The 23,129-nt window shown below is 55.9% G+C and overlaps 12 protein-coding genes across 12 annotated transcripts; 6 read left to right on the top strand and 6 right to left on the bottom strand.

The window, feature by feature from the left end:
• Positions 1-512: 512 nt before the first annotated feature.
• On the bottom strand, positions 513-1,092 carry EV422DRAFT_504586 (uncharacterized protein; the record flags this gene model as incomplete). The annotated part of the gene is made up of 3 exons (XM_053068438.1): positions 513-770; positions 835-948; positions 988-1,092. 3 exons carry the CDS (start codon positions 1,090-1,092, stop codon positions 513-515), a joined length of 477 nt encoding a protein of 158 aa, XP_052927414.1.
• Positions 780-2,363, bottom strand: EV422DRAFT_352495 (uncharacterized protein). Its single transcript, XM_053066566.1, has 2 exons — positions 1,697-2,363; positions 780-1,627 (listed from the first exon to the last, which is right to left on the bottom strand). Exons 1-2 carry the CDS (start codon positions 2,129-2,131, stop codon positions 1,130-1,132), a joined length of 933 nt encoding a protein of 310 aa, XP_052927413.1. The 5' UTR covers positions 2,132-2,363; the 3' UTR covers positions 780-1,129.
• On the top strand, positions 2,342-3,324 carry EV422DRAFT_352322 (uncharacterized protein). The gene has a single exon (XM_053066565.1). The coding sequence runs from the start codon at positions 2,540-2,542 to the stop codon at positions 3,176-3,178; it is 639 nt and encodes a 212-aa protein (XP_052927412.1). The 5' UTR covers positions 2,342-2,539; the 3' UTR covers positions 3,179-3,324.
• A 146-nt stretch (positions 3,325-3,470) lies between these two features.
• EV422DRAFT_565314 (mitochondrial carrier domain-containing protein) lies at positions 3,471-4,626 on the bottom strand (the record flags this gene model as incomplete). Its single annotated transcript, XM_053072293.1, has 4 exons — positions 3,471-3,552; positions 3,623-4,086; positions 4,151-4,399; positions 4,498-4,626. The coding sequence occupies 4 exons, from the start codon at positions 4,624-4,626 to the stop codon at positions 3,471-3,473; spliced, it is 924 nt and encodes a 307-aa protein (XP_052927411.1).
• Positions 4,627-5,651: 1,025 nt separating this feature from the next.
• EV422DRAFT_520783 (uncharacterized protein) lies at positions 5,652-6,572 on the top strand. The gene is made up of 4 exons (XM_053069709.1): positions 5,652-5,865; positions 5,939-5,993; positions 6,152-6,302; positions 6,365-6,572. Exons 1-4 carry the CDS (start codon positions 5,826-5,828, stop codon positions 6,551-6,553), a joined length of 435 nt encoding a protein of 144 aa, XP_052927410.1. The 5' UTR covers positions 5,652-5,825; the 3' UTR covers positions 6,554-6,572.
• Positions 6,573-6,938: 366 nt separating this feature from the next.
• EV422DRAFT_352058 (uncharacterized protein) lies at positions 6,939-9,942 on the top strand. Its single transcript, XM_053066562.1, has 3 exons — positions 6,939-8,180; positions 8,252-9,453; positions 9,536-9,942. The coding sequence occupies exons 1-3, from the start codon at positions 7,088-7,090 to the stop codon at positions 9,677-9,679; spliced, it is 2,439 nt and encodes an 812-aa protein (XP_052927409.1). The 5' UTR covers positions 6,939-7,087; the 3' UTR covers positions 9,680-9,942.
• EV422DRAFT_352040 (uncharacterized protein) lies at positions 9,758-11,782 on the bottom strand. The gene is made up of 9 exons (XM_053066561.1): positions 11,511-11,782; positions 11,379-11,445; positions 11,222-11,300; positions 11,106-11,155; positions 10,876-11,002; positions 10,636-10,798; positions 10,391-10,569; positions 10,234-10,324; positions 9,758-10,156 (listed from the first exon to the last, which is right to left on the bottom strand). Exons 1-9 carry the CDS (start codon positions 11,554-11,556, stop codon positions 9,945-9,947), a joined length of 1,014 nt encoding a protein of 337 aa, XP_052927408.1. The 5' UTR covers positions 11,557-11,782; the 3' UTR covers positions 9,758-9,944.
• Positions 11,783-11,840: 58 nt separating this feature from the next.
• On the top strand, positions 11,841-14,499 carry EV422DRAFT_611397 (uncharacterized protein). The gene is made up of 6 exons (XM_053073875.1): positions 11,841-12,317; positions 12,400-12,483; positions 12,545-13,118; positions 13,195-13,507; positions 13,591-13,676; positions 13,744-14,499. The coding sequence occupies exons 1-6, from the start codon at positions 12,074-12,076 to the stop codon at positions 14,390-14,392; spliced, it is 1,950 nt and encodes a 649-aa protein (XP_052927407.1). The 5' UTR covers positions 11,841-12,073; the 3' UTR covers positions 14,393-14,499.
• On the bottom strand, positions 14,352-16,466 carry EV422DRAFT_351639 (Alpha/Beta hydrolase protein). The gene is made up of 2 exons (XM_053066559.1): positions 15,011-16,466; positions 14,352-14,949 (listed from the first exon to the last, which is right to left on the bottom strand). Exons 1-2 carry the CDS (start codon positions 16,326-16,328, stop codon positions 14,606-14,608), a joined length of 1,662 nt encoding a protein of 553 aa, XP_052927406.1. The 5' UTR covers positions 16,329-16,466; the 3' UTR covers positions 14,352-14,605.
• On the top strand, positions 16,343-18,177 carry EV422DRAFT_565308 (uncharacterized protein; the record flags this gene model as incomplete). The annotated part of the gene is made up of 4 exons (XM_053072292.1): positions 16,343-16,975; positions 17,222-17,432; positions 17,510-18,088; positions 18,155-18,177. The coding sequence occupies 4 exons, from the start codon at positions 16,343-16,345 to the stop codon at positions 18,175-18,177; spliced, it is 1,446 nt and encodes a 481-aa protein (XP_052927405.1).
• On the bottom strand, positions 18,067-19,596 carry EV422DRAFT_520768 (adenine phosphoribosyltransferase). Its single transcript, XM_053069708.1, has 7 exons — positions 19,409-19,596; positions 19,313-19,328; positions 19,188-19,225; positions 19,040-19,106; positions 18,774-18,907; positions 18,634-18,703; positions 18,067-18,555 (listed from the first exon to the last, which is right to left on the bottom strand). Exons 1-7 carry the CDS (start codon positions 19,466-19,468, stop codon positions 18,404-18,406), a joined length of 537 nt encoding a protein of 178 aa, XP_052927404.1. The 5' UTR covers positions 19,469-19,596; the 3' UTR covers positions 18,067-18,403.
• Positions 19,597-19,917: 321 nt separating this feature from the next.
• EV422DRAFT_352015 (RecA bacterial DNA recombination protein) lies at positions 19,918-21,382 on the top strand. Its single transcript, XM_053066560.1, has 5 exons — positions 19,918-20,202; positions 20,270-20,340; positions 20,414-20,500; positions 20,591-21,057; positions 21,143-21,382. Exons 1-5 carry the CDS (start codon positions 20,123-20,125, stop codon positions 21,215-21,217), a joined length of 780 nt encoding a protein of 259 aa, XP_052927403.1. The 5' UTR covers positions 19,918-20,122; the 3' UTR covers positions 21,218-21,382.
• Positions 21,383-23,129: the final 1,747 nt, after the last annotated feature.

The raw sequence follows: 23,129 nt of genomic DNA, 5'->3' as shown, positions 1-23,129 counted from the left end.
CGTCTTGTATTCTGAGAGACTGGCAGCCTTAACACCTGATTTCCAACCGGACCCACCGATCCCGCTTACCAAAACGCCTTTGGCAGCCTCAGGGAGCTGGCAACGTGCGACCATGGGGACGAGTACGCCCCCACTCGCCCGCATGCGACACCCCCACACCACCAAACCCCTTGGGGTTGAAATTTTAACCTGTAGAACACACCCAAAACCAACAAACTCGAATATTTCGAAGTCCCTAGGGTTCAGGAAACTCCACAATAGTACCCTACGGCAGTCCCCTATGTAACCCTAACCCTAACCCAGCCCTAAGGATCTACTCCGCATCGGCACCCACCGAAAAGTCCATACCTATTCACGCACGGTCTTGGACGGCAGCACACCCGCTTTCCTCTTTCCAAAACGCAAGCGGCGTCCGCCTCTAAATACGCCATCTTTTCCCCCAAAAGAAAAGAGAACTTCAATGAAAACGAGTGCCCCACAGGATTCCAAAAACGACGCAGTACCCCATGTGATTATATTCTCACGGGTAGGCCGGCACCCCTCATTTTTCCGACGAAGGAATTCCCGGATTTCACGTAGTGGAGAACGCCCAGCAACTGGGCAACGAACTCCAGCCTCTCCCCGGTATTGGCCAAATCGAAACTGCGGCTGATTTTGAGTGTGGCAGAATCATTCGGTGACAATGCGCTGGGAGCATTCCGCAGGTATGATTCTTTGAAGACGCCGTGAAAGATGTGCGCATTTCTGTGAGTTTTTACCACCCCGAAGACCTGATATAGTGCGATAGCTTAGGAGGATGAACGACTCGATAGAGTAGCCCTGTACTTGTCATACCTCTTGGTCTCCGCTCCCTACGCCTTCAAGGTTGTGCTGCGCCGTCCAAAGGGCCTCACCCGCCAGCTGCCCATACCGCTCTCCAGGAGTCATGTCATGCTTCAAGCGCTTAGCCTGTTGTGAGCAATAAACAATCATGCAAGAATGACAAACCTCAATGAACATGACTACAATCCCGCGCACATCCGAAAACTTTCGAGTTCGTGCCTTCTGGCGCTTGAGAATGACGGCACCGTCATTTACAACGTTGGCCACCATTCCGCCAACGGTGACGTGCCCTGAGGTGGGGCTTTGCCTACCTCGGAAGTTTCAAATAGTGCATGGATTGGTTCTTACATTTGAAGCCCGGTAACATACTTTGACACGAACAGAAGCAGGCCCGAGGGGCCTTTTCAGTCGACTCGAAAGCTTGCCGAAACAGCTGCTTTCTTTCCTCCGACAGATGCTGCTGTACCTCTTCGAGGAATTTGGCTTTGGTCTTATTCCTGATCAGTGTTGAAAGCTTCCATGAACCGTGATAGTATGCCATCGCCTGTGGCTCCCTGCACGCAATTGCATCGCTAACGGTGGTGAAAGCGTCTAGGATTGATTCTCTTTGCTGGGTCAGCAGTGCGATCGATTCCTGTACTTCTGGATCCTCAAAAACCGCCACACGGCCCTCAGTCGATATTTCCTTGGGTGCCGACGGGCTCCATTCCAAACCATTGATCTCGCATGGCATGAACATTGCATCATTGGCCCCGGCAAACATCCCCTGGTAGTTAATAGTCGAGACCTTCGAAAGGTAACTGCCCTGTTTGCGCGGCAAAATGATGAGGGGAGAAGTAGGACATTCGGAATCAAGCAAGCTGAGCTAGCTTACCACAAACACCCACGACGAAACATTGTGATTTCCAACAAGCGTTTTCAGCAAGGTCACCGAAACAAAGTCCGCTTTGTCTTCATCAGTGTGTGAGAAATGTCCCACACGTCGGTCTCTTCGGCAGCCAGAGAAGAGACCGACGTGTCCGACATTTCTGACACTTCGTGAAATGTCGAATAAAAATAGGCCGCCGCCGAAGACTTCGCCCTGGTAATTCGCGCATGGTGCTCGTTCCCAATGTCCGCTCAATGTCCGCTGGACGAAGGTGGAAGACGAACAAAGATGTAGAGAAAGGGCGCCAACGCGTTCCTCGGCATGCCAACTTTCTCTCCCCTCCCTCCTCCCCTTCCCAACATCAACGCCCCCAAAAATGCTCGGCAACCTCCTCTCCCGCCTCCTCGGCCGCACGACCGCCGACCAACTCACCCGCACCATCTTCCCCTCCCCCGAATTTCACACCACCATCCTCAAAACCAACACCGCCTGGCGAAACCAATGCATCGCCCAGCCGGTCTTCCTCAAAAACACCCGGATCCATATCCTCGGCAGCTCGTTGATCAACGTCCCGCCTGCTGGGGAGGTGAGGAGGTAAGTCGTGGTGATCCAACGGCCATACCTCGTGTCATGCAGCACTACTGACGAGATGGGTCCGGCAGGGTGCTCCCGGATCTCCACAGCACCGTCGGCTGGGTGGTCGTGGATGAAGCGAACGAGAATGCGCGGTGGCTGAACCGGTACGCCTCGATCGTCCGCCGGTGTCCGTCGGGGTCCGGCGCCGACTCGCACGACCATGAGCTGTTCCTCCGCGGCGTACGCACGTGGTCCGAACGCCTGCGCAACGAGATGCAGGATGAAGGCGTGCCTGATGAATGGATCGAGGCGCTGGTGTGCACCGGGTTGAGGCCCGGGTGGGACGCGGTGGAGGCTGTGGAGGTTGGGTTGGAGATGGGGGTGCCCGTGGAGTTTGTGGGGATGGGTGTGGCGGAGGAGGTGCAGAGGGTGCAGGTGTATTTGGCGCAGAGGGGGGTGGAAGCGGCGGTGGAGGAGGAGATGGGGAATGTGGTGGGGAAGAGTCATATCCATGCGGAGCTGAGGAAGTTGTTTGAGGGTGTTGGGGTGGCGGCGGCGGATATTGGAAAGATCGATACGGGGTCGCCGCTGGCGGATTCGCGGTTGCAGAATCTAGTGCTTGACCCGGCGAATTTGGCGCGGTACAATGCGATCGTGTCGCAGCATCTCAAGGCGGGGGCTCGGAATGGGGGGCAGACGGCGTCGCGGGATAGGTATCTGGAGAGCGAGGCGCGGAATTATGTGAGGTGTGAGCGGATAGCGGAGAGCTTGCAGGATGTGTGTGAGGAGTTTGAGAATGGAGGGTTGGCGGATGGTGCGGTTCATCCGGGCGAGGATAGGGTAGTGCTGGCTGTTATAGATAGAAATTGTGTAGACGGCGTACGGAAGATGGTTGCAGCTCTGTCTTCTTGAAATATACAGTATAAGCGAGGCTCGCAAAGGTTACCTACCACCCGAGCGGCACAGGAGCAATCATTTACGTGCATCAATAAACGCATGCTTTGCCGAGATTCGATATTTTTCTACCTACAGTATCTACAATGTGATGAAGTGGGGGCCTACGCGGGGGAGAATGGCTAGATGCAGCAGCATTGTCCATGTTCGTCTAATCTTTTCACGTTAGAGGAAAAATGTTACAGTATTATGTTGGCGACCGGGCTTCGTTCGGAACTTGCCAAGGGGTGGTATTGAAAGAGGGAAGAATCTACTTCTTGGCAGCAAAGTAGGCTTTGACTGAGTCTCCGCCGAAAACCATGCAAACGGTTTGCCAGACACCGAGGCCGATACTAGGGATTTGCGATGAATGAGTTTAAAGCTGACGCTGGTGATGACGGTAACCGCAGTTGAGTAACTCACCGTGGGACAACACCCCTGTAGAATCCCTTGAAACCATTGTTCGCAAAGATATACTTGGCAGCGGACGCAATCGTCATCTTTTCCGGCCTTCCAGCAGCCTTGACCTGACTCTGCATCTCCACCCGAATAACCTCAATGGGCTGGTTCCAACAGCTCAACCCACCACCAATAGCCGAGGCAAGGATCCGCTGGTACGACGACAACGGCATGTCTTCGTTGCCCGTGGCTTTGCGGATGCCGTTTTCGGCCACGCGGGAAAGACCGAATCGGGATCCCCAGTTGGTGCATTGACGGACGGCGACGGCGTTCACTCCCTTGTTGATTCCGCGGATGCCTTCCTTTGCAAAGATTTCGCGTGCTACTTGGATGGTGGTTTTGGCGGCAGCCCCACCGGCGCCGACGGCCTTGTGACGCGTGACTTCGACGGTTTTCATGAAGGTGCAGAAGCCCATGGTGGTGTACGCCTGTTCATCACGAAGCTCAGCATGCTTGTCGCACACTATGGCGAGGACATCAGCATGCGCGTACCTGCGTGATTCCACCAGCCATACCACCAAGAACACCAGCCCAAGCGGGGCCCATTCCACCCTTCCTGCACAGGTACTCGACCTCGGAAGCAGAGAACATCAAAGCGGCTCCTTTTGTCGCGCCTTCAATCCACGCCCAGGGGATGAGCCCTTGGTAGAAGCCCAACGGACCTCCTCCACGTTTCCATGTTTTCGCAATTGCTGCCGCCATGGAGTCACCGCGGTTAGCAGCCATATGTGTCTTGATTACCTTTAGAAAGTAGGGGCATAGTCAGTATCGGTATGGTGATGGGCTGGCGCAGTCCCCTCAGATCCCGGATGAGAATCGGACGAAAAGTGAATCCTTACTTCGAAGGGTTGTCCCAGAGTAGAGACTTCGAAGATGGTCAGCGCAGCCCCGATACCCAAATTGATAGGTTGAAGGGGCTTCTTCTTCAGAGGGGCGGTGAGATCCACGGGGGTTGTGTCGATGGCCATGTTTGGTGAGTTTTTGTTTTGAAAACGGTTTGCGTGGGTTTGGAGGAAGTTGAAGGAAGTCAAGGCCAGCGAGCGAGCAGCGGGAAGTGGAGTTGAGTTGAGTTGAGCGGAAGGAAGTGATAAGGAGCAAAAGGAATCCAGAAGATCTCTGATGGAACTGGTCCAAGAAGCTGTGAGCGGGAGCCTGACCGGTGGCAAAGTGGGAATGCGTTGAGGCTCGAGGGTACTAGGATCTCATTAGCACGTGGTAAGAGACCGACTCATCTTCGCCCCCGCCGCATTTACCACACTGAACAACGCGTCAAAGTCAGAAGGAACTTTTAGACGAATGCCTCTCGAAGCCAATATATACATACACGGAAGCGATCATGCTCAGAGGGAAGCCTACGACCTTGGCAGTCCAGTATATGTACTCCAACCGCGCGGCCGCCTACATGAAGTTTGGGTTATATCCGGAACAGATTTGAGCGCGGTCCCTTTGGATTGTCTCGTATCAGCTTCCTTACCCTCTCATCCCCCCAAAGGCTGTGGACGATGCAGAGCGTGCGGTATAACTGGATCCTGACAACACAAAGGGCCGCGTCGGCTTGATCGTGAGAAGTGGAGAGAAATCCTTGCGCCAGAAAGATACAGGATTGGGACCCACAGGCCTTTGATCGTCTGCATAAAAAAATCGCTTGTTTCACTGATGAGACTTTGAGAAGCATGCCTCCTGGTTGTATTCCCAGGTCCGTCGCTCGGGAAATATACAGTTAGCCTCTCAACTCCGCACGACTGAAATACGTCTAGACTATATATATCAGCGAGTTCCTCCACTCGCTGAATTGAACTGCTGCTGCTTAATGTACACCCTCACTATGGAAGGCGCTAAAATTTTCTTGCTACTTCGCGACGTGCTAAAAGACGAACCTGGAGGAATATCCAGAAAAGTCGAGGAATGAGGGGGTCCAATCTTTGTCGGTTTAACGGAAAGTCTGAGCGGAGTTGCGCTTTGTACCAAATATTCGACAGTTTTGACGCGTGCGTTAAAAGCTTTTCGAGTTTACACCCCTACATACATACGTGCCCTACCCACCTTTGCTGAGGCTCTAATCGACGAATACCCGTCCTGTTTAACCTGAATACGATAGTCTACCCAAAACGCTCGACGAACTCTGCAATAGAAGCCGAACCTCAACATCCCCATCAAGCTTTCCCCGATGGCAAGAAGTGCGGGGCGTCGGCCTCCTTCTTCTGGTGGTGGGTATAGAGGATGTTTATGGGTCTTTTTCTGATGCGTCTCGAACGAATCTTTGATAGCTTCTCCTAGCAGCATTGGTCAAACTCACCGGAACCTTCATCTACACCGACGGGTCGCAATATGGTACGTTTAACGTTTCAGCGTACTTCCACACCCCTGCACCCAATCCCACTACCTCACTCCACACCACTCCCCAAACAACAGAAGGTGAATTCGCCGGCGACCCCGTCATCGTCCCGCCCCCCGGCACACCCCTCATCACCGCCCCTCCACACCCCCCTCCAGCAACGGGTTCAGCGGTTTCGGCCAACGCACCCGCAACGGACTGGGGACGTATCGGTGTGAGAAGACCGGGGTGGTGTATGAAGGTATGTGGAGCGGGGATGCGATGGCGGGGAGGGGGCGGATGACTTATCCTGATGGCTCTACATATGAGGTATGTCCCAAAATTCGTCTCTCGCATTGCATGTCAACATGTTGATAAGATCTCTTGAACAGGGAAACTGGCTCAACTCAAAATACAACGGCGAAGGCACCTACACCTTCCCCGATGGGGCAAAATATTCGGGCGAGTGGACGGACGGGCGGATGAATGGCGCGGGGGTGTTTTTGGATAAGATGGGGAGGAGGTGGGTTGGGGTTAGTGTTAATGGCGTGGGGGCGGATTTCGCGCCTGATATTGTTTGAGAAATGGGGGATTTGGAGGGGTGGGTTTGGTGGGTTTGAGGGAGATGGGAGTGAAGATGTACAGTATTTGAACCAGCTGCTTTATCCCGTTGTTGGGTTCAGCTGGAAATGGACTTAAGCGTGCGTGCTACCGAGATATCTGAACGTTTGGAGATTGGAGATTAGACATTGGCTATGGATGAACTGTCCCATCAAGGAGAAAGACATCACGGCGGAGCTGAAAGAGGACCTGCGCATAGGAGGAGAGAGAGGATCACTACATCCAGAGAACAAATCGCTCGTCGCCACTCGTTGAGGTTTAATGTTGTGGGCGTGGAGGAATGGGGAAGTCCCACAATCCGTCAAAAACCTGTCAGTGGCGCAGCCCTGGTTACGCTCCTTCCACCTTCCCCTCCACTTCCAATTGTGGCTCGTTTGGACTGTAACCCGGCAGGCAAGACTAAACAACTACTACCAACTGTCTCCATCCTGTGCCCCAACGGTACGCTACACACAACGGCTTCGATTTGACTTCCTTGCGGCATCGTCTTGGATATGGACCCTTTAGACCCAGAGCACGATTTCGGCGTTGCAAAGTCCAGACGCCGGCCCGTCAAGGACAAGGAAACGGAGCCAAACGGTAAAAGCAGCTCCTCATCCGCAGCACCCGGGAAGGCCAGCGAGCCAGTGGAGGAGCAACAGTTCTCGTCCTACGACTATGCCGTGCGAGATGAACCATCACCGGCAGCAGCACAACCTGAACCGTTCGTCTTGCCGCAAAGCCTACCTCCACCCGGTGGCCCAGGGTTCATACAACAAAGGCCAGGGCCCCCACCACCGCCAGGCCTCCCACCACCGCATTTATTTTGGTCACAGCATGTAGATCCAGCCGGAAAAGTGTATTACCACAACGCCGCGACGAAGGAGAGTAGATGGGACCGACCGCCAGAGTTCCGGCCCCCGCCGCCTCCCCCGCGGCCGATGGGAGGCCCTCCTCCAAACGGGATGTTCAGTGCGTCAGTACCCGCTCAATCTCAACCTACTCTCAACGGTGCACCACCTCCAACCCCCAGCGCCGTCCCAAACCCAGACGTCGAGCGTCCCCTAGCATTGAAGAAGATCCCCCTGACAAAATGGGCCATCGTCCTCACAAACAAAGACCACGAGTTCTTTTACAACACGGATACCAAGACCTCCGCGTGGGAGATGCCGGATGAGCTCGGGGATCTGATTGGGGCGTTGATCGCTGATGCTATGGGAGTGGAGGATTATGGGGACGAGGAGGAGTGGCCGACTGCTGATCAGTTTGATGATGGGCAGTCGCAGGCTAGTGAACTGCCTGCTGACGAGCGGCCGAACGGGAGGGATTCGCAGGCAACGGGGAACGCGGAGGAGGGCGGATTGAAGAGGAAGACGGAGGATGAGGGAGAGACTAGGGACGAATCTTCGAAGCGCGTTAAGAAGGAACCCGAGGAGCCACAGATTCCGCTGGAACCGAAGAGGGAGGCTCTCGGTGGTCCAGCTGACGCGCCAGCTGTGGATGTCAAGGTTGAAGAGTTCCTAGCCTTATTGAGAGAGAAGAACGTGTCGCCGTATACCACGTGGGAGATGGAGCTGCCGAAGATTGTTGAAGACCGTCGATACAATTGTGCGTTCCGACCACATCTCTATTATTTTCGGTGGGAATAATCGCTTATCAATGCTGCCTTTTTTTTCCAGTGGTGCCGACTTTGAAGGAGCGCAAACAAGTCTTCGACAACTACTGCATCGCCCGAGTCGCCGAGCTACGAGAAGAACAAAAAAATAAAGGAAAAGATACCAAGGAGGCGTACTTCAAGCTCCTACAGTCCGAAACGAACATCCGAACCCGCTGGGAAGACTTCAGCCGCAAATTCAAACGCGACCGCCGGTTCACAGAGTTCGACGCAAAACAGCGCGAGAAGGTGTTCAAGGAGCACATCGCGGCATTGAAGAACGGTGGCAGACCTAGGGGATCCCCCGCAGACGCCTTCATAGCTTTGCTGAAGGGTATGAAAGACCTCCACCCGCGATCCAGCTGGTCGAGCGTGAAGCGCGACATTGAGCACAAAGCCGAGTACCGCGCGCTCCGGTCCTCAACGGAGCGAGAAGACCTATTCCGCGACTACATCCGCAAACTCGACAAAGACGACATGGGAAGCGACCGCCACCGCAGCAACAGTGAAGAACAGGAACGCAACGAACGTGACCGGGCCGCCCGCGAAGCCGCCAGCCTCCGCGACCGCGAAGCCCAAGTCCGCCGCTCGCAATCCCTCCTCAACCGCGAAATGTCCTCCCACCGCTCCACCCTCCTCCGCCAAGACGCATCCACCCTCCTCCGCTCCCTGCTCATCGACACCGTCCGCTCCCCCGACGCCGACTGGACCGCTACACGTGCCTTCATCCAACGCCGTGACCCCTCCGCGTGGGACCGCGTGCGTGCGCTGCATGAGGACCAGATGAGGACGTTGTTTGAGGACCATGTCGCGGAATTGCATCAGAAACGACTGCAGGGCTTCCACGCCGCGTTGGAACACACCACGGACCTGACAACCAAATGGGACGACATCTCCACCTGGGTACTACGTGACCCGCGCACCCGCCGGCTGGCCCCACCCGACCCGTCCGACGACCCGACCGTCATGACGCCCTCCGAGCGGGACGCAGCAGAAGTCTATGCCGAAACAGCGCGCCGCGAATTCGAGCGGTACCAGGCCCTGCGGGAACAGAACGCCCGCGCGGACCTGCAGAAAGCGCTATTGGAGAATAGTTTTGTCAATTTCCATGTCAAGGCGGCTGTGGTGGATGCGAGGGCCAGCGCGATTGAGAAGGGAGAGAAGGACTCGAAGGAGGGGGATGAGTGGGGGTTCATCGATTTGGACGAAGTTGTTACTGTGTTGAATGTAGGTTTCCTGGAACAGCGGACTGCGATGAGAACAAACCATGAATTTCAACCTGACCCTTGTGTTTCTGCTATTTGTATAGGACGACAAACGCTTCGTCGACATGCGACACTTTGAGGCTGACCGCGACCGTGCAGTGAAAGAACATTTGCGGGATTTGATCCGCAAATACCGAGCAGAACGGGGCGGGACCGTTGATCGGACCCTCGTCGGCGTAACTAGATAGATAGAAACACCCACCCCCAAATCCATATTCGGGTCTGGCCGCAGAGGCGCAAAATGGTAACGGGAACCCACAAGCAAATACATATTTACGGAGGGGACAGACTGAATTTTCCACTGTGCAGCCGAGGATCGATCAGCACCACCGAGACAGTTACAAAAAGATCCGTCTGAAAGACATACAAAGGAGCCCCTCATCAGAAAGGCCAAAAAACCATACCCAAAAAAGAAGATAGCATCCGGGGGTCTATGTACACTGGCGCCTTCCGTCATCGAACGCAGTCTTGCAGTGAATGAAATAACATCAGTACGCCGTCAGTGTCGAGCCTGCGCATCGTCTGCCCGAGCGTTTCCCGCACGTCGAGTATATCAGGCCGGCCCGAGCCGCATGGCCACATGCGGAAGTCTGAGCTGCTTATGTCGGCAAACTTATCTGATATGGATTGGTAGTGCAGCCGGAGGACTTCTTGGAGGTGGCCGACTGTGGTTCATTTCGAGGGAGGGGGTTAGCTCGGCTGTGATTGTGTGACATGGAGGATTACTTGGTTGGATATTCACCTGTGCAGGCTTCCACACTCCGTAGCCGTATTATTTCCCCGATGGGCAATCGGAACGCGTTTGGATGCGCGACGAACGTCACCTCGACGGACTTTATAGAGGGTGTCAGTGTCCAGCAGCACTCATGGGAGAATCCGAACCGATGGGTCCCCCTTACCCATGGCGGTTGTTCGAGCATGTCCAGCACCTCGATCCCATCCGGCAACATCGCTACCCGTGGCTGTACAGGCTCGGCAGCGGGCGCTACCAGATCAATGTCCATCGCACGAAGGCCATTGTCGTGGTCCTCGTCCGATTCCGAGAGGCTGTCCACCTCCTCTGACTCGCTTTCATCATCTGAAAGTAAGGGAAATTGTCAACCTCAAGTCTGCGTTCCCATTGTCACAATCAAGTTTCCCGTACAGCTGCTCTCGTCATCCTCCGACATCCTCGAAGGCTTCCGAACTTTGTCGAGGCTGATCCGGTTTCTGCGGAATTGGCCCTGCCGCTTTATCCCTTCATTGTACCGTTTCTGCAGTTCGAGGGTTGATTGGGCGATGATTGCGTCGATGTCCATGGCGGGATTCTGGGTGAACGCAGAGACATCGTTGTCAGGATTGTCTGGAATGCGTGGAGATTTAGCCCTCCATCAAACACACGCACTATGTCTTCTTCTCCCTCAGCCGGGAGATCCGGGTATAATGTCAGAATCAACGCATCGAATCGCCAATCCTGCCGTAGATTCCGCATGGAATTGCAATCGCACCGACATGCTGGGCATTGTTTGTTGCTGTCCGCAAAGAAAGGAAGGTTAAGCCAAAGTGTTCTACTGCGCAGTGCTGGGAAGAAGAAGCCGGTCGACCAAATTTCTCAATCGACAAGACTCCACTCACCCCTTCTGTAGAGCCTCTTTTATGCAGTCATGGCAGAACCTATGCATACACTGAGAACCATGCCCGAAATATGACTTCAAGGAATGTATCTCCCAATACGAGCGCGATTCACCCACCTCGACGATGACATAGGTCTTGCGCAGGAGGTTCCGGCACACAGGGCACGTAAGCTCCTCATTGAGCGCTTTCAGCGGTCTAAAACGACGTTGGAAAACGAGTTAGTCAGGGTCGGCCCTTTGCGGTGGTCTCACTCCGACGCTCTTTCCCACGTACACGCTCACTTCCGCGTCGCCATCGTCTACAGGAATCGGCAGTCGAGACTGCTCGTAACTCGTCAGCCCTGTTGCGAGAGGCGGACGAATTAGCCTGAGAATTCCATGTTTCCTGGCAAGTGACACGACTTACGAGCTCTCGGGCCCTCATCCCGGGTCTTCCTGGCCCTTGGGGCCATTGCCTTTTGATATGAAACTCAGCGCCTAACAAGTACTTCGCGACCGAAGCGGCGTCCACTGTATTCCACGACGTTTAGGTTCCCAGGCTACCGAAGTGCAGCGCTTGTGTTTGTAGATGACGAGCGGTTGTTTGCAGTGGTGTCCACACACCGGGCGTCCACGCAAGGGAAGCTTGGGAAGGGGCGATAACGCGCAGGCCACTGACAGGAGGTCGCATCACGTAAGCAATCGAACATGAGCGGGACCTTCTTTCCCAAGCAACTGTCATTCGGAACATTCAAGGCTTGTTCTATACCCTCGCCCCCTCGCAATTCGGCAGGAAAAGTTTAACTCTGTCTCCTCATTCTTGCGCAAATGAAGTACAATTGTCTATGATCTATGGGAGTCGGACGGGGCTTTTCGTGGAGTGGGGACTTTACTTGGTTGTCTTTGGCCGAACATCGCCGCTCTTCTGCCGTACATGCAATAGCGTACTTCTAGCATTATCCACCGCCCACACAGCCATACTCTCAACTGATGGCAACCCCGATCGACCACCCACCGGCCGCCATAAACGGGACCCGATCACCGTCACCAGCCTCTGCCCGTCGGCCCCGCACATCAACCGGCCCCACAAGCACAACACCACGGCGGTGGACACCCACATCGGGGATGCTTGCAACAAAAATGCCAATCAACCCGCCGACCATCACACAAGGCGGCGTCATGGAGTCGGAACGGCTGGTTGTCAATCTGACGGGGGCTTTTGGAGGCACTAGCGGTGAGGGGCAATCTTGGGATTTTGCGTAGGCTAGCTGATTGACAACCGACGCTGATATATGCGAGTGCTTTATCCACCCCAGCTGAAGTCAAATCAGCCATATCACTACCCTCAGCGCCAACACCCAAACCACTCAGTGCAGCAAGAAGACATATCAAACCACCAGGTACCCATCACCCGCTTCCTCTCCCAACCCCAAACCCTCTGACATACGCCTTTCCACACAGACCCAATGCCGCTCGCCTATGTCCAACCCACCATAGCCCTGCACACCCACTCCCGCCCACACACGCAAATCCATCCCGACATCGTTACCGGCACCGCACGCCCTCTGAGCGCACGCGCAGCCTCCCCGCGGCATCCGCGCACCATGACCGGCTGGGTACCTAGTGATCCGGTCACTGTCACCATCGAGACGGAAGCTCCCACACCGCAGAGTACGAAAAGGGCCGAGAGTCTGGTTGCGCCGCTATCGCCTATCGTCGTTCCCGTCGCGATACCGCTGATCCCCGCGACGACGTTCACCCCATCCTCATCGTCAACGCAGCGCCGGAAATCACGTGGGGACAGTCGGCCCGTGTCTGCGGACCAGGAGAGCACGCTGACGAAGACACCGGGATATGAACGGCATACGGGGGAGGGAGACGCAGAGGCTGGGGACGAGACGGCAGCGTACCAGCAGGTCCCGGACAACCCATCTGTATTCGTGAGAGGGGCTGCGGGGGAAAAGACGGGGATCGGGGGAGGGGCGTTTGGCGCGGTTGAGTTGGGGAGCGGGCGGGTTACGCCGGTGCCGTTTGGGTGAGTTGTGAACCCCTTCATCATCCCGTCAACATTCATTAACCCCTATTCTCTAACTACGTGAATATCCTGATAGATCACCACCAACCCGCCGCCCGAGCTCCGCTCGCCACCCCACCGCCTTCACCACTCACTCCTCCCGCCCCCCCAGCGGCGCCCCTACCCACCCTTACTACTTCCATCCGCACACCCACTACATGCGCTCAACATCAACATCCCTCGCAGTCGACCCCGGGGACTCCTCTGTTGCAGGGGGACCCGGGCTGGTTGACGTAGACGCGGACGACGAGAGCACGCAACTGGGGAAAGTGTATGCGCGCCCGATGGTACCGGCGCTGGCGAGGGTGCAGACTGTGAGGGGGAATCTGGATCGGTATCGGATTGAGCAGGTGTCGTAAATGCTGTCATTCTACGTGAGACCTCTACCCCTGGGATATCGGTGCTGATTGAATACATATATATATATGCCTAGATTGCATTACGAAGACTCCGCTTCGTGATCGAGAACAACCAAGCGGAGCCGGATCATCTTGCGTTGATCGATCTCGTGCAGCAGGGGTACGTCCAGGCCATCCCGTCACACATCTTCTCCCCATCATTCACCCACTAACCCCACCACCACCAGCCAAGTGCCCCCCCAGATCCTCCACCGCTACTTCGGCCCCACCCACTCGACCCCACACGCCCTGCGCATCCTCCTCCTCCAATCCATCGACGCTTCGTCCCGGTCCCTACATAATAACCACTCACCCACGCCGACAAGCGACTCCCCGCAACCCCACCTGAGCGCCGACCATCCAGGAGATAGACGAGTCGAACCGGAAGGCCGAACCCCGTTCCGCGTCTACACACCCAAACCCACCGCCACGACCCCGGACGAGGTGCTCAAGATCCTCGAGCAGGTCGAGCGCAGGGGCGGGGGTGCTGCTGGCGGTGGTGGTGGTGGGGTCAAAACACGGAATAGCACCGGGGCGGTATCGGCGTATCTCCGTCGACGGCCAAAGAGCGCGGGTGGGTGGGCGGCACAGAGACAGGGACAGGGACAGGGTGTCCGACGGGAAGTGAGTGTCGCGACTGGGTCAGATCGGCAGCGCGAGAGGGAGGCGGCGCTGTTGGAGGCTGTTGGGACGGGGATTGGTGGTGGGGGTGGGGCTGGTGGTGGGAATATAAGTACGACGGTGCCGAGGGTGCAGCGGGCGTCGACGGCGGCGTTGAGTGGGGAGGAGTTGTTGAAGGTGATTGAGCGGAAACGGTTGCAGCATTTGAAGTTGTGAATGGTGTGGGGGACGGGAGGAGGGGGGGATGTATTTATGATGGGGGCTTTTTGGGGCTATGTACATATGCAAACCATAGATCTGCCGATCAAAACCGTACCCAAGAGCCTATCCCGCAGCAAAAAAAACGTTTCTACATGATTCAAGGACGAAAAGGTATCTGCATCTACCGGTAAAAGTGTGCGACTACCGACTGCCCACACACCCCTCCCCTCAAGCCAACTCCAAATGCCCCTTAACAGCCCCCCCAATCCCATTCACATCAATCAAGAACGTATCATGCCCATACAGCGCATCCAGCTCGTAATACGTCACGTGGGCGTTCCCGGCGTCTTTCAGGCAGGCTGCAATCTCTTTTTGTTGCCAGTGCGGGAAGAGGATGTCGGATTGCACGCCGAGAACTAGGGTGGGCATTTGCAGGCGGGTTAGGGCGCGCGTTAGCGGGGACGGAGAGGTGGTGGAGGAGGAGGGGACGGGAGAGGGGGAGGAGGGTGCGGCGAGGCATTCGTCGGGGGTGAGGAGGGTGGGGAGGAGGGACATGTCAAACATATCCATTGCTGTGGATTCGGGAAGATGAGGTGGACCGAAGCAATGAGAGATATCGACCCGTCCACGTACCTTTAGAGATATACAACAACGAGTTCGGATCATACTGCAAGCAGAACCTCTCCCCTTGATGGTCCAAATACGTCTCGATGAGGAAATCCGCACAAAGAGCCGGCGGTTCGTCCGGTTTCGCGCGTTTGGTACCGAACCTCTGCTCCCATTCGGGACCCGATCGGTAGCTAATGGTCGCGATCTGTCGCGCAAGTTTCATCCCCACATGCGGCGGAACGGAGTCGTAATAGAACCCCTGTTTCCAGTTCGGGTCGGACATGAGGACGGAGCGCTGCGTATGTCGGAGGGCGATGGAGTACGGGTGGGAGCGCGCCGCGGCGGAGATGCTGACCACCCTCCCTACGCGATCGGGACGGAGGGCCGCGACGGCGAGGGATTGCATGCCGCCCATTGAGGCGCCGACGCTGGCGTGCAGTTTCCGGATCCCTAGTGCGTCCAGCAGCTTGAACTGCGCGCGCACCATATCCCAGATTGTGATGATGGGGAACCGCGTCCCGTAGCGCTCCTGCCCCGGCCGTGATGGGTCGACGCTATGCGGGCCGGTTGTCCCGTAACACCCTCCAAGCACATTTGTGCAAATCACAAAGAACTTGTCGGTATCAATCGCCAATCCAGGCCCAATGAACTTCTCCCACCACCCATCGTTCGTATTCCGCGCGTGGCTCTTTGCGTGGCTGCTGGCGCTCAAACCTGTATGAAGGAGAATGGCGTTCGATTTGGACTCGTTGAGGGTGCCCCATGTTTCGTAGGCGATGTTGAAGGAAGGGAGGCTGCCCCCGTGGACGAAGGTGAAGGGGTGCGGGTAGTGGAAGGTCTTGTAGCCGGACACGACGTTCTCGTAGGCAGGTTCGGGCCCGCCGTCTAGGGAGCGTTCGCGTTCTTGGTTTCGTTCGACGCAGGGGAAGCGGGGTGAGTCTGCGTTGGTGTTGGGGGTTGAGTATAGGGCTCGTTTGGGAGTGCGGGAGAATAAGCTTGAGGAAAGTGGCGGGACACGGTCAAGATGACTTGGTTGAGGTCGCCGAGTTGACAGGTGTGCTGAGTGCAGCCTACGGCCTGTTGCGAGAGCTGTTCGACGCATATCGAGTATCACAGGAGGGGCTTCCCCGCACGTAAGGAGACGAGGGCCAGAAGCGTGTGTCCCGAAGGCCGCTTGTCGATATTCCTTGCTGGTTGTCGGTTTTTCAAGATGGTTGCGGGATGGAACTTGGAGGAGGGGCAGACGACTCTGAGACGAGGTGTTCACTTTGCCCCAAGTGTGCTTTTTTCTCGCTCTCTCTCCCATCCCCCTCGGCACACTCCGTACGCTCCCGTTGCACATACTGCCTTCTCAAGATGTCCGCAGACTCCTCCTCCTCCTCCTCCGACAACCCCCTCCTCCCCCCATTCCCTCCCGCCATCGACGCCCTCCGCGCCTCCCAAAAGTCCTCCTTCGCCTACCCAACCGTCAAAGACCGCCTGCCCATCATTCTCACAAAGTGCGTAGACGCAGTCTCAAAACAACTCCACTCAGAGTCCTCCTCTTCGTCCCCAACCTCCTCCTCCTCACTCAAACACACCCAAGGCAAAGCCGTCATCTCCGACATCTCCAAACTGATCTATGAGCTCCAACGCGATCGCCCTTTAACCCCCTTCACTGACTCCGAGCCCGACGTCGACTTATGGAACGCCTGCTTAACCGAATTAACGCAACAAGAAGGTCGACAACCCACTTGGTTTACCTCCCCCTGGTTGTTTGTCGAGTGCGCTATGTATAGGAAACTACGCGAGATTTTTGGGACGAGGAGCGAGTGGAAGGAGTTTGATGTGTTTATGGCCGGGCAGAAGGAGCCGGTGTTTTGGGCGTCCGTAAAAGGGATGACGGAGTTGGCGGGATATTTGGAGGAGGTTAGGGAGAGGCTTGGAAAGGGGAAGGGGAATGGCATTGGGGACGGGGATGTGAGGGCGGTGTTGGAGGAGTTTATTCAGGTGAGTCGACGCAGGCGGGAGCGAGCGGGATACTTCCCTCAAAGCGGCTCGTAGTGGGCACCACCCAGTGTCGCTTCTTTCGTGAGCGAAACGAGCCCGCTCCCGCCCACCGCCGCCCGACAGTCTTGTCGCGAGCGTGAGCGAGCGGGATGTCGTTTCACGTCATCTGTCGTTCATCACACGCCCAGTCCAGTCCAACTTTCCTTCGCACTAACGCCACCTTTTCCCAACCCTCTTTGACATCAGTTCTCACTCTGGGGCAACCAAACGGATCTCTCCCTCCTGCAAAATGTTGCTCACAGCAGCATGCACACCCTCCAGACGTCCTCCGCCACCGGCCTCGACGCCATGCGGGCGCATATCATCGTCGACCACACATCGGCCGTCATCGATCATCTCCTCACTCCACCCTCCTCGCCTTCTCATCGTCGCGTGGATATCGTGTTGGATAACGCTGGTATGCTTGCATCATCCGATAACAACTTGAATCCAACGACAGGGGTGATGCCAAACCGAACGACTATTTTTCTCTAGGCTTCGAACTCTTCGCCGACCTCTGCCTCGCCGACCTCCTCCTCTCCACCTCCCTCGCACATCAAATCACATTCCACTCAAAACACATCCCCTGGTTCGTCAGCGATACCACCCCCGCGGACCTGACCTACCTCCTTCACCACCTGTCGCCGGGATCATCACCCTCGGGGAGTTACACACCGACGAGGGAGATGGAGACGACGGTGGAGCGGTGGAGGGGGTATATCCGCGACGGGCGGTGGGTGGTTCGGGATGATGGGTTTTGGACCACCCCGCTGCCGATTTGGGCACTGCCTACAACGCCCAGTGCAACCGAAATGTACACCGATATGTGCACATCACATCTCTGGATCCTTAAAGGGGATTTGAACTACCGGAAAGCGGTTTACGACCTCACTTGGCCGACTACCACGGCATTGGGCGTGGCGTTGGGGGGGTTGGTCGAAGGGATGGGGAAGCAGACGCCGCCGGTGGTGCTGTTGAGGACGTGTAAGAGTGATCCGGCGGTTGGGTTAGCCGAGGGGCAAGAGGGGCAGCTGGATAACAAGGATGGGGAGTGGAGGGTTAATGGGAAGTGGGGTGAGTTTTCGTGTTGATGGTCGTTAGCAGTGTGAAGTTGTCGCTGATAATCAATGATTTTGTCAGGGATGATTCAGTTCCATCGATAAGGGGCTGGGTTTCTCGCATGCCCCAACTCCGCACGCAACCATTTCACAATCTGATACATTTCTGTCTATTATGCTATATAATCCAATGTACAAAATGTCTGCATCGCACTGTCTGTCTACATCACACACGGCCGAAAGCAAAAGGATCCCATCGGGCCGCCCTACTCGAACTGGCTACTGTGCTACGCTCGTGTCGTATGTCTCTGTTCCCCCAGATCCCCACCCTCTAATCATCAAACTGCACCAAAGAATAAACCGGCGCATCCAACTTCGTGACCCCTTGAAGTGCCGTGAGCTCGACAATGAAGATGTATTCGACCGTCTTTCCGCCGTTTTGGGCGATTAGGTCTCCCGCGGCTTTTGCTGAGCCGCCTGTTGCTATTGGTCGGGAAGATGGGTGTCAAACCGGGGTGAGAGCGGAACGGAGAGGAGTGGGGGAGGGAAAGGGAGACGTACCGATCAAATCATCGAACACAACGACATTCTGGCCCTTCTTGATTGCGCCTGTTTGCATTTCAAAGTAGTCCTGCCGCGATATCCCAAGAGTTGTTAACCTTTCCATCCCCGTGACCTTCAGGTTATCACGATTTTCTTACAGTTCCGTATTCCTTCTCGTAAGCGACCCTTGTAGTCTCTCCAGGCAGCTTGCCGGCTTTGCGGACGGGAACGAACGCTGCGCCGAGGCGGTTGGCTATCCATGGGCCTAGCAGGAACCCACGAGCATCGAGACCTAAGAAAACAAACCCCGTTGCTTGAGTTCCCCGGCCTGGCGTCTTCCCGCGGTCGGCTTCAAGTGCGACGGCCTGAAGCAGACGCCGGTCGCCTTCAAGTGCCTTCCACGAAATTGAATGGTTTTACGTACCGACGATAACATCAATCTTGGGCAACCCCGTCGAAAGGATATGATGCACGACGTTCGTTACTAGGGTCTATAGAGGGAACACCCCTTTCGTTAGATCACTTCGTCGCCAGAAAGCGTACCTCAACTTCAAAGCATGACAATCCCTTACCTCGACAGCGAGAGGGTCCTGGAAGATAGGGAAGATATCTACAAGCCAGTAAAACAAGGGGACAATCAATTCGAGTTCACCGCACCCAACGTGATACTACTCGGTATGCTGAGCTCAATACCCACCCTGGAAGAGAATGCCCTAAGACGCCCACGAAGGGAAGGTGGTAAGTCGAATGCGGTGTGGGCAAAGGCGGACGGGGAGCGGCAGAAAGGACATACCTTCTTGGGAAAGTCCGGGATGGCCTTGAGCAGGGACTTTATGTGTGCAATGTCGCTCATTGCAGCTAGGTGTTGGGTGTTTTGTTTGAGGGAATATGGACGGAATCAGGGTGGTTTCCGAGCCGATACCGCCTATGCAATGCCTATCTGCCTATGCAGTGCACAACGCGCTGAGCTCTTTCCGCGACATGCTCGACATGGGCATTTCCGCTCAATTTCCGCTCGTTGATCAGCGCCCATCTTGTCCCCAGCGCATGGGAGAACACCCACTTCGTTCGCTACCACCTCCACCCAGCAGCTCCCTCGGACCATGCACCGCCCCCTCGCAACCTTCAACCTAGACCAAGACCTGCGCGTCCGTCTCCACAATGCAGGCCTCAGAAGCGCCTCAGACGTCGAGAGTCTGCAGCCAGGTCCGCTCGCTCAGCGTATGTTACTGCAAAAGTTGTGCCCCGTTCCTGATGACAATCATATCTGATACGGGTGATTGGTGATAGGGATAGGAGGCACGCTTGAAGATTCAGCTCGTATTCACCGACAAATCCAACGTAGTACGTCCCCACATCACCAATCTCCCACCAGCACTGCACCTCACTCACCCACAGGCCTCCGTCGTTTCAACCAGACCCACCAAAATCTATATCAGCCCTCGAAGCCCTCTCTGTCGAACGCCGCCGCGCCTCCATCACCACCTCCTGCAAAGCGCTCGACGACATGCTCGGCGGTGGCGGGTTCTCGGCCGGGAAGGTGACGGAGGTGTGTGGGCCGCCCGGGTTGGGGAAGACTCAAATTGGGTGGGTTGATGTGTAATATTGCATGGTGTATAAAAGGATGGGGCGAGACTGATGCGGCTACGGTTAGGATGCAGGCGTGTGTGAATGTGCAGTTGCCGGAGGTGTTGGGTGGGGCTGGGGGGGAGGCGTTGTATGTTGGTATGCTTTGATTCTTGGGGTGGGGCTCGACCCGTCAGGAATGCACTCATTCGCTCACGACAACGTGGTTTAGATACGGAAGGAAGCTTCATTATTGAGCGCGTGGCTGAGATTGCGGCGGCGGCGGAACGGCTCATGGCGACAGATCCTCGGGCGGCAGGTATGGCATGTATGCAGTCGGGAAAGGGGATTCCACCTCCGCGCTCTTCCTTCCAATGCCGCCAGACCGCTCATTTATATCCTCCTCCAGACATCCCACCCCCACCCGTCTCAACCCTCCTCTCCCGCATCCACATCCTCCGCATTCACTCCCCCACCGCCCAAGTCGCCCTCACCCACCAACTCCCCTCCTTCCTCTCCACCCACCGCAACATAAAACTCATCATAATCGACTCAATCGCCTTCCACTTCCGCCAAGCCTTCTCCCAAGCTGATATGCCCCTCCGCGCCCGCTTATTAAACACAACCGCCCAGACTCTACGCAGGTGTGCGGAGGAGTTTACGTGCGCGGTTGTTGTGATGAATCAGATGACTACGAAAGTCGGTGGGGAGATGGGGACGGGGGAGGGCGATGCGGTGTTGGTGCCGGCGCTGGGGGCGACGTGGGGGCATGCGTGTACGAATCGGGTAATTTTGTTTTGGGACCAGGGGGTACGGAGGGCTTGTTTGGTTAAGAGTCCGAGTTTGCCGGAGAGGACTGTGGGGTTTTGTATTACGGTGGGTTTCCGAACTTGATTCTGGGGGCATTGGGTAGGGCGGCAACCGCATGCTCACGCTTCGATTCCTCCTTTCCTTTTGACAGAGCGAAGGCGTGCGAGACGTCCCCCCATCACTCCCACCGCCCGACAACCCTCGCAAGCGGCATCACGACGACTGAGAAATCACACTGTCTTGTGTACACATATACCCACGCAACGCAAGGCGGAAAACCTATTCACCTGTACATAACATAGAATACATATGCAGGACGAGAAGGGGCTTTGTAAGATAAAGAAGAAGTGTAAGAATTGGAAGGAGAACAGAAAACCGGCAAAGAAGATGAAACTGGAGATAAAATTCGAGGAGATCAAATCTGAGGAGGAGGACAGGAAGTTTATTGATGCCATGAAGCTGGAGGATGCAATGAAGGCCACGAAGGCAGAGTAGGATGGCGGAGTAGGATGCCGTTCAATATTGGCGTGGCTATCTTAGTGCGGTATCAATTGCATGTATTGTACGTATCAAATGCTTTGTCTTGTATATAGATACATATATAATGACTCGCAGGGTTCATCACACCACTGCCCTTCCAGGCAAGTTCCAGCATATCATATGCAGACGTCCAACAGACGAGAGAGTAAGACAAAAGGGCCGATGCGCTATACATTTCACTTTCACATCACAGAAAATGAGAGCATCACGGAGGTCTTGTATATAGATACGAAAGCTGGACTGTCCGTTACCCAGACCCAGAGGACACGCCGGCCGGAGAGAGTATGCCCGTAGGTCTGCACGCCGGGGCGGTCGGGTGGTTCCCTGGGTGCTGCAGGGGAAGGGCGCGACGGAAGCGCCAAGCGTGGGAATGCCGGCGACGTACGGGTTCGGGAAGAGGGGCGGATAGGGCAGGGGAAAACCGGGGGGAGGCGGCGGAACCTACGTGGGAAAAAGAGGCAGTGGAATAGAAATAGAGGTAACAGAGGTAACCGGAGGAAGTTCGACCGATGTAGCAGGGGCAACCGATCTGACCCGAATGACCTTGTTTTTGGTAGGCTCAGTCACCGCGGACCGGGGCTCAGTCGAAGTAACCGTGGCAGTGATCGTAGCGGTGGCGGACGCAGAAGCGACCGTGGCCGACGGGCCGGAGGCCTTGCCCTTGGGTTGTCGGGTAGAGCGAGTAGTACGGCCAACGGAAGTGTCGTCGATGGTCTAGGAAAGTTGTGGGACGTGCTCAGTCGTGGGAACCGAGGTAGTAGGAGTATCGGCCATGGGTTCAGGTAAGGGTGAAGCATCACGGTTGCCGGGTGAGGTGCTACGCAGAGGGATGAGTGTCAAGGACGAGTGACGATGTCTAGTTCTGCCTATACGGGAACGCTGGATCTGCGATATTCTTCGTCTTCTTCGGCGACGACGTGGACACCGATGTCCATGACCGTACAGCACAGCTCAAAATGCAGACGGACCCAAGCGCAGAACACAGCACCTCCAACACAGAAGTAGGGTTAACAATCACGCCTGGCCGTGCCGGCAGTGGTCATAACTGTTCATCGGTTGTGGAGCGAGAGCCGAGGTCGCTTCACCATTCACCATTCACCATTCACCAGGCACCAGGCACACCAGAAGATAGTTAACAATCACGCCTGGCCGTGCCGGCAGTGAATACCACGCCTGGCCGTGCCGGCAGTGGTCATAACTTCTTCTAGTGTAGTGTAATGGGGAATGGGCAACGGAATCTGGGGATTGGGCCACGGAATCTTGGTCTTGAAACGCTGAGATGCTGGAGGAAACCACTCGAGTCAAGCGATTGCGGAAGTTGAGAGAGCGTACCGCGAGTGCGCACCTCCTATTCCGAGCTGCCTCGGGCGATCGCGAGTCGAGAAGGTAGCGTATCGCGAGGCTGCTCCTATTCCGAGCTGCCTCAAGCAATGGCAATGGCGATGGCAATGGTGGTGGCAATGGCGGTGGCAATGGCGGTGAGTGGGTGTGGAAGAACTGGTGAAGAAAACCTGCAGCTATGGGTACAAGGCTGGCCACGGCTCTAATAGAAGCGACGGAAGCCAGGTCCAGAATGCTGTAAGAGGCCGAGTGTGAAG

This window comes from Fimicolochytrium jonesii, assembly GCF_025526975.1.
Source record: "Fimicolochytrium jonesii strain JEL569 chromosome Unknown EV422scaffold_5, whole genome shotgun sequence".
Classification (NCBI taxonomy): Eukaryota; Fungi; Chytridiomycota; class Chytridiomycetes; order Spizellomycetales; family Powellomycetaceae; genus Fimicolochytrium; species Fimicolochytrium jonesii.
This window is presented reverse-complemented; position numbering and strand designations above follow the sequence as displayed.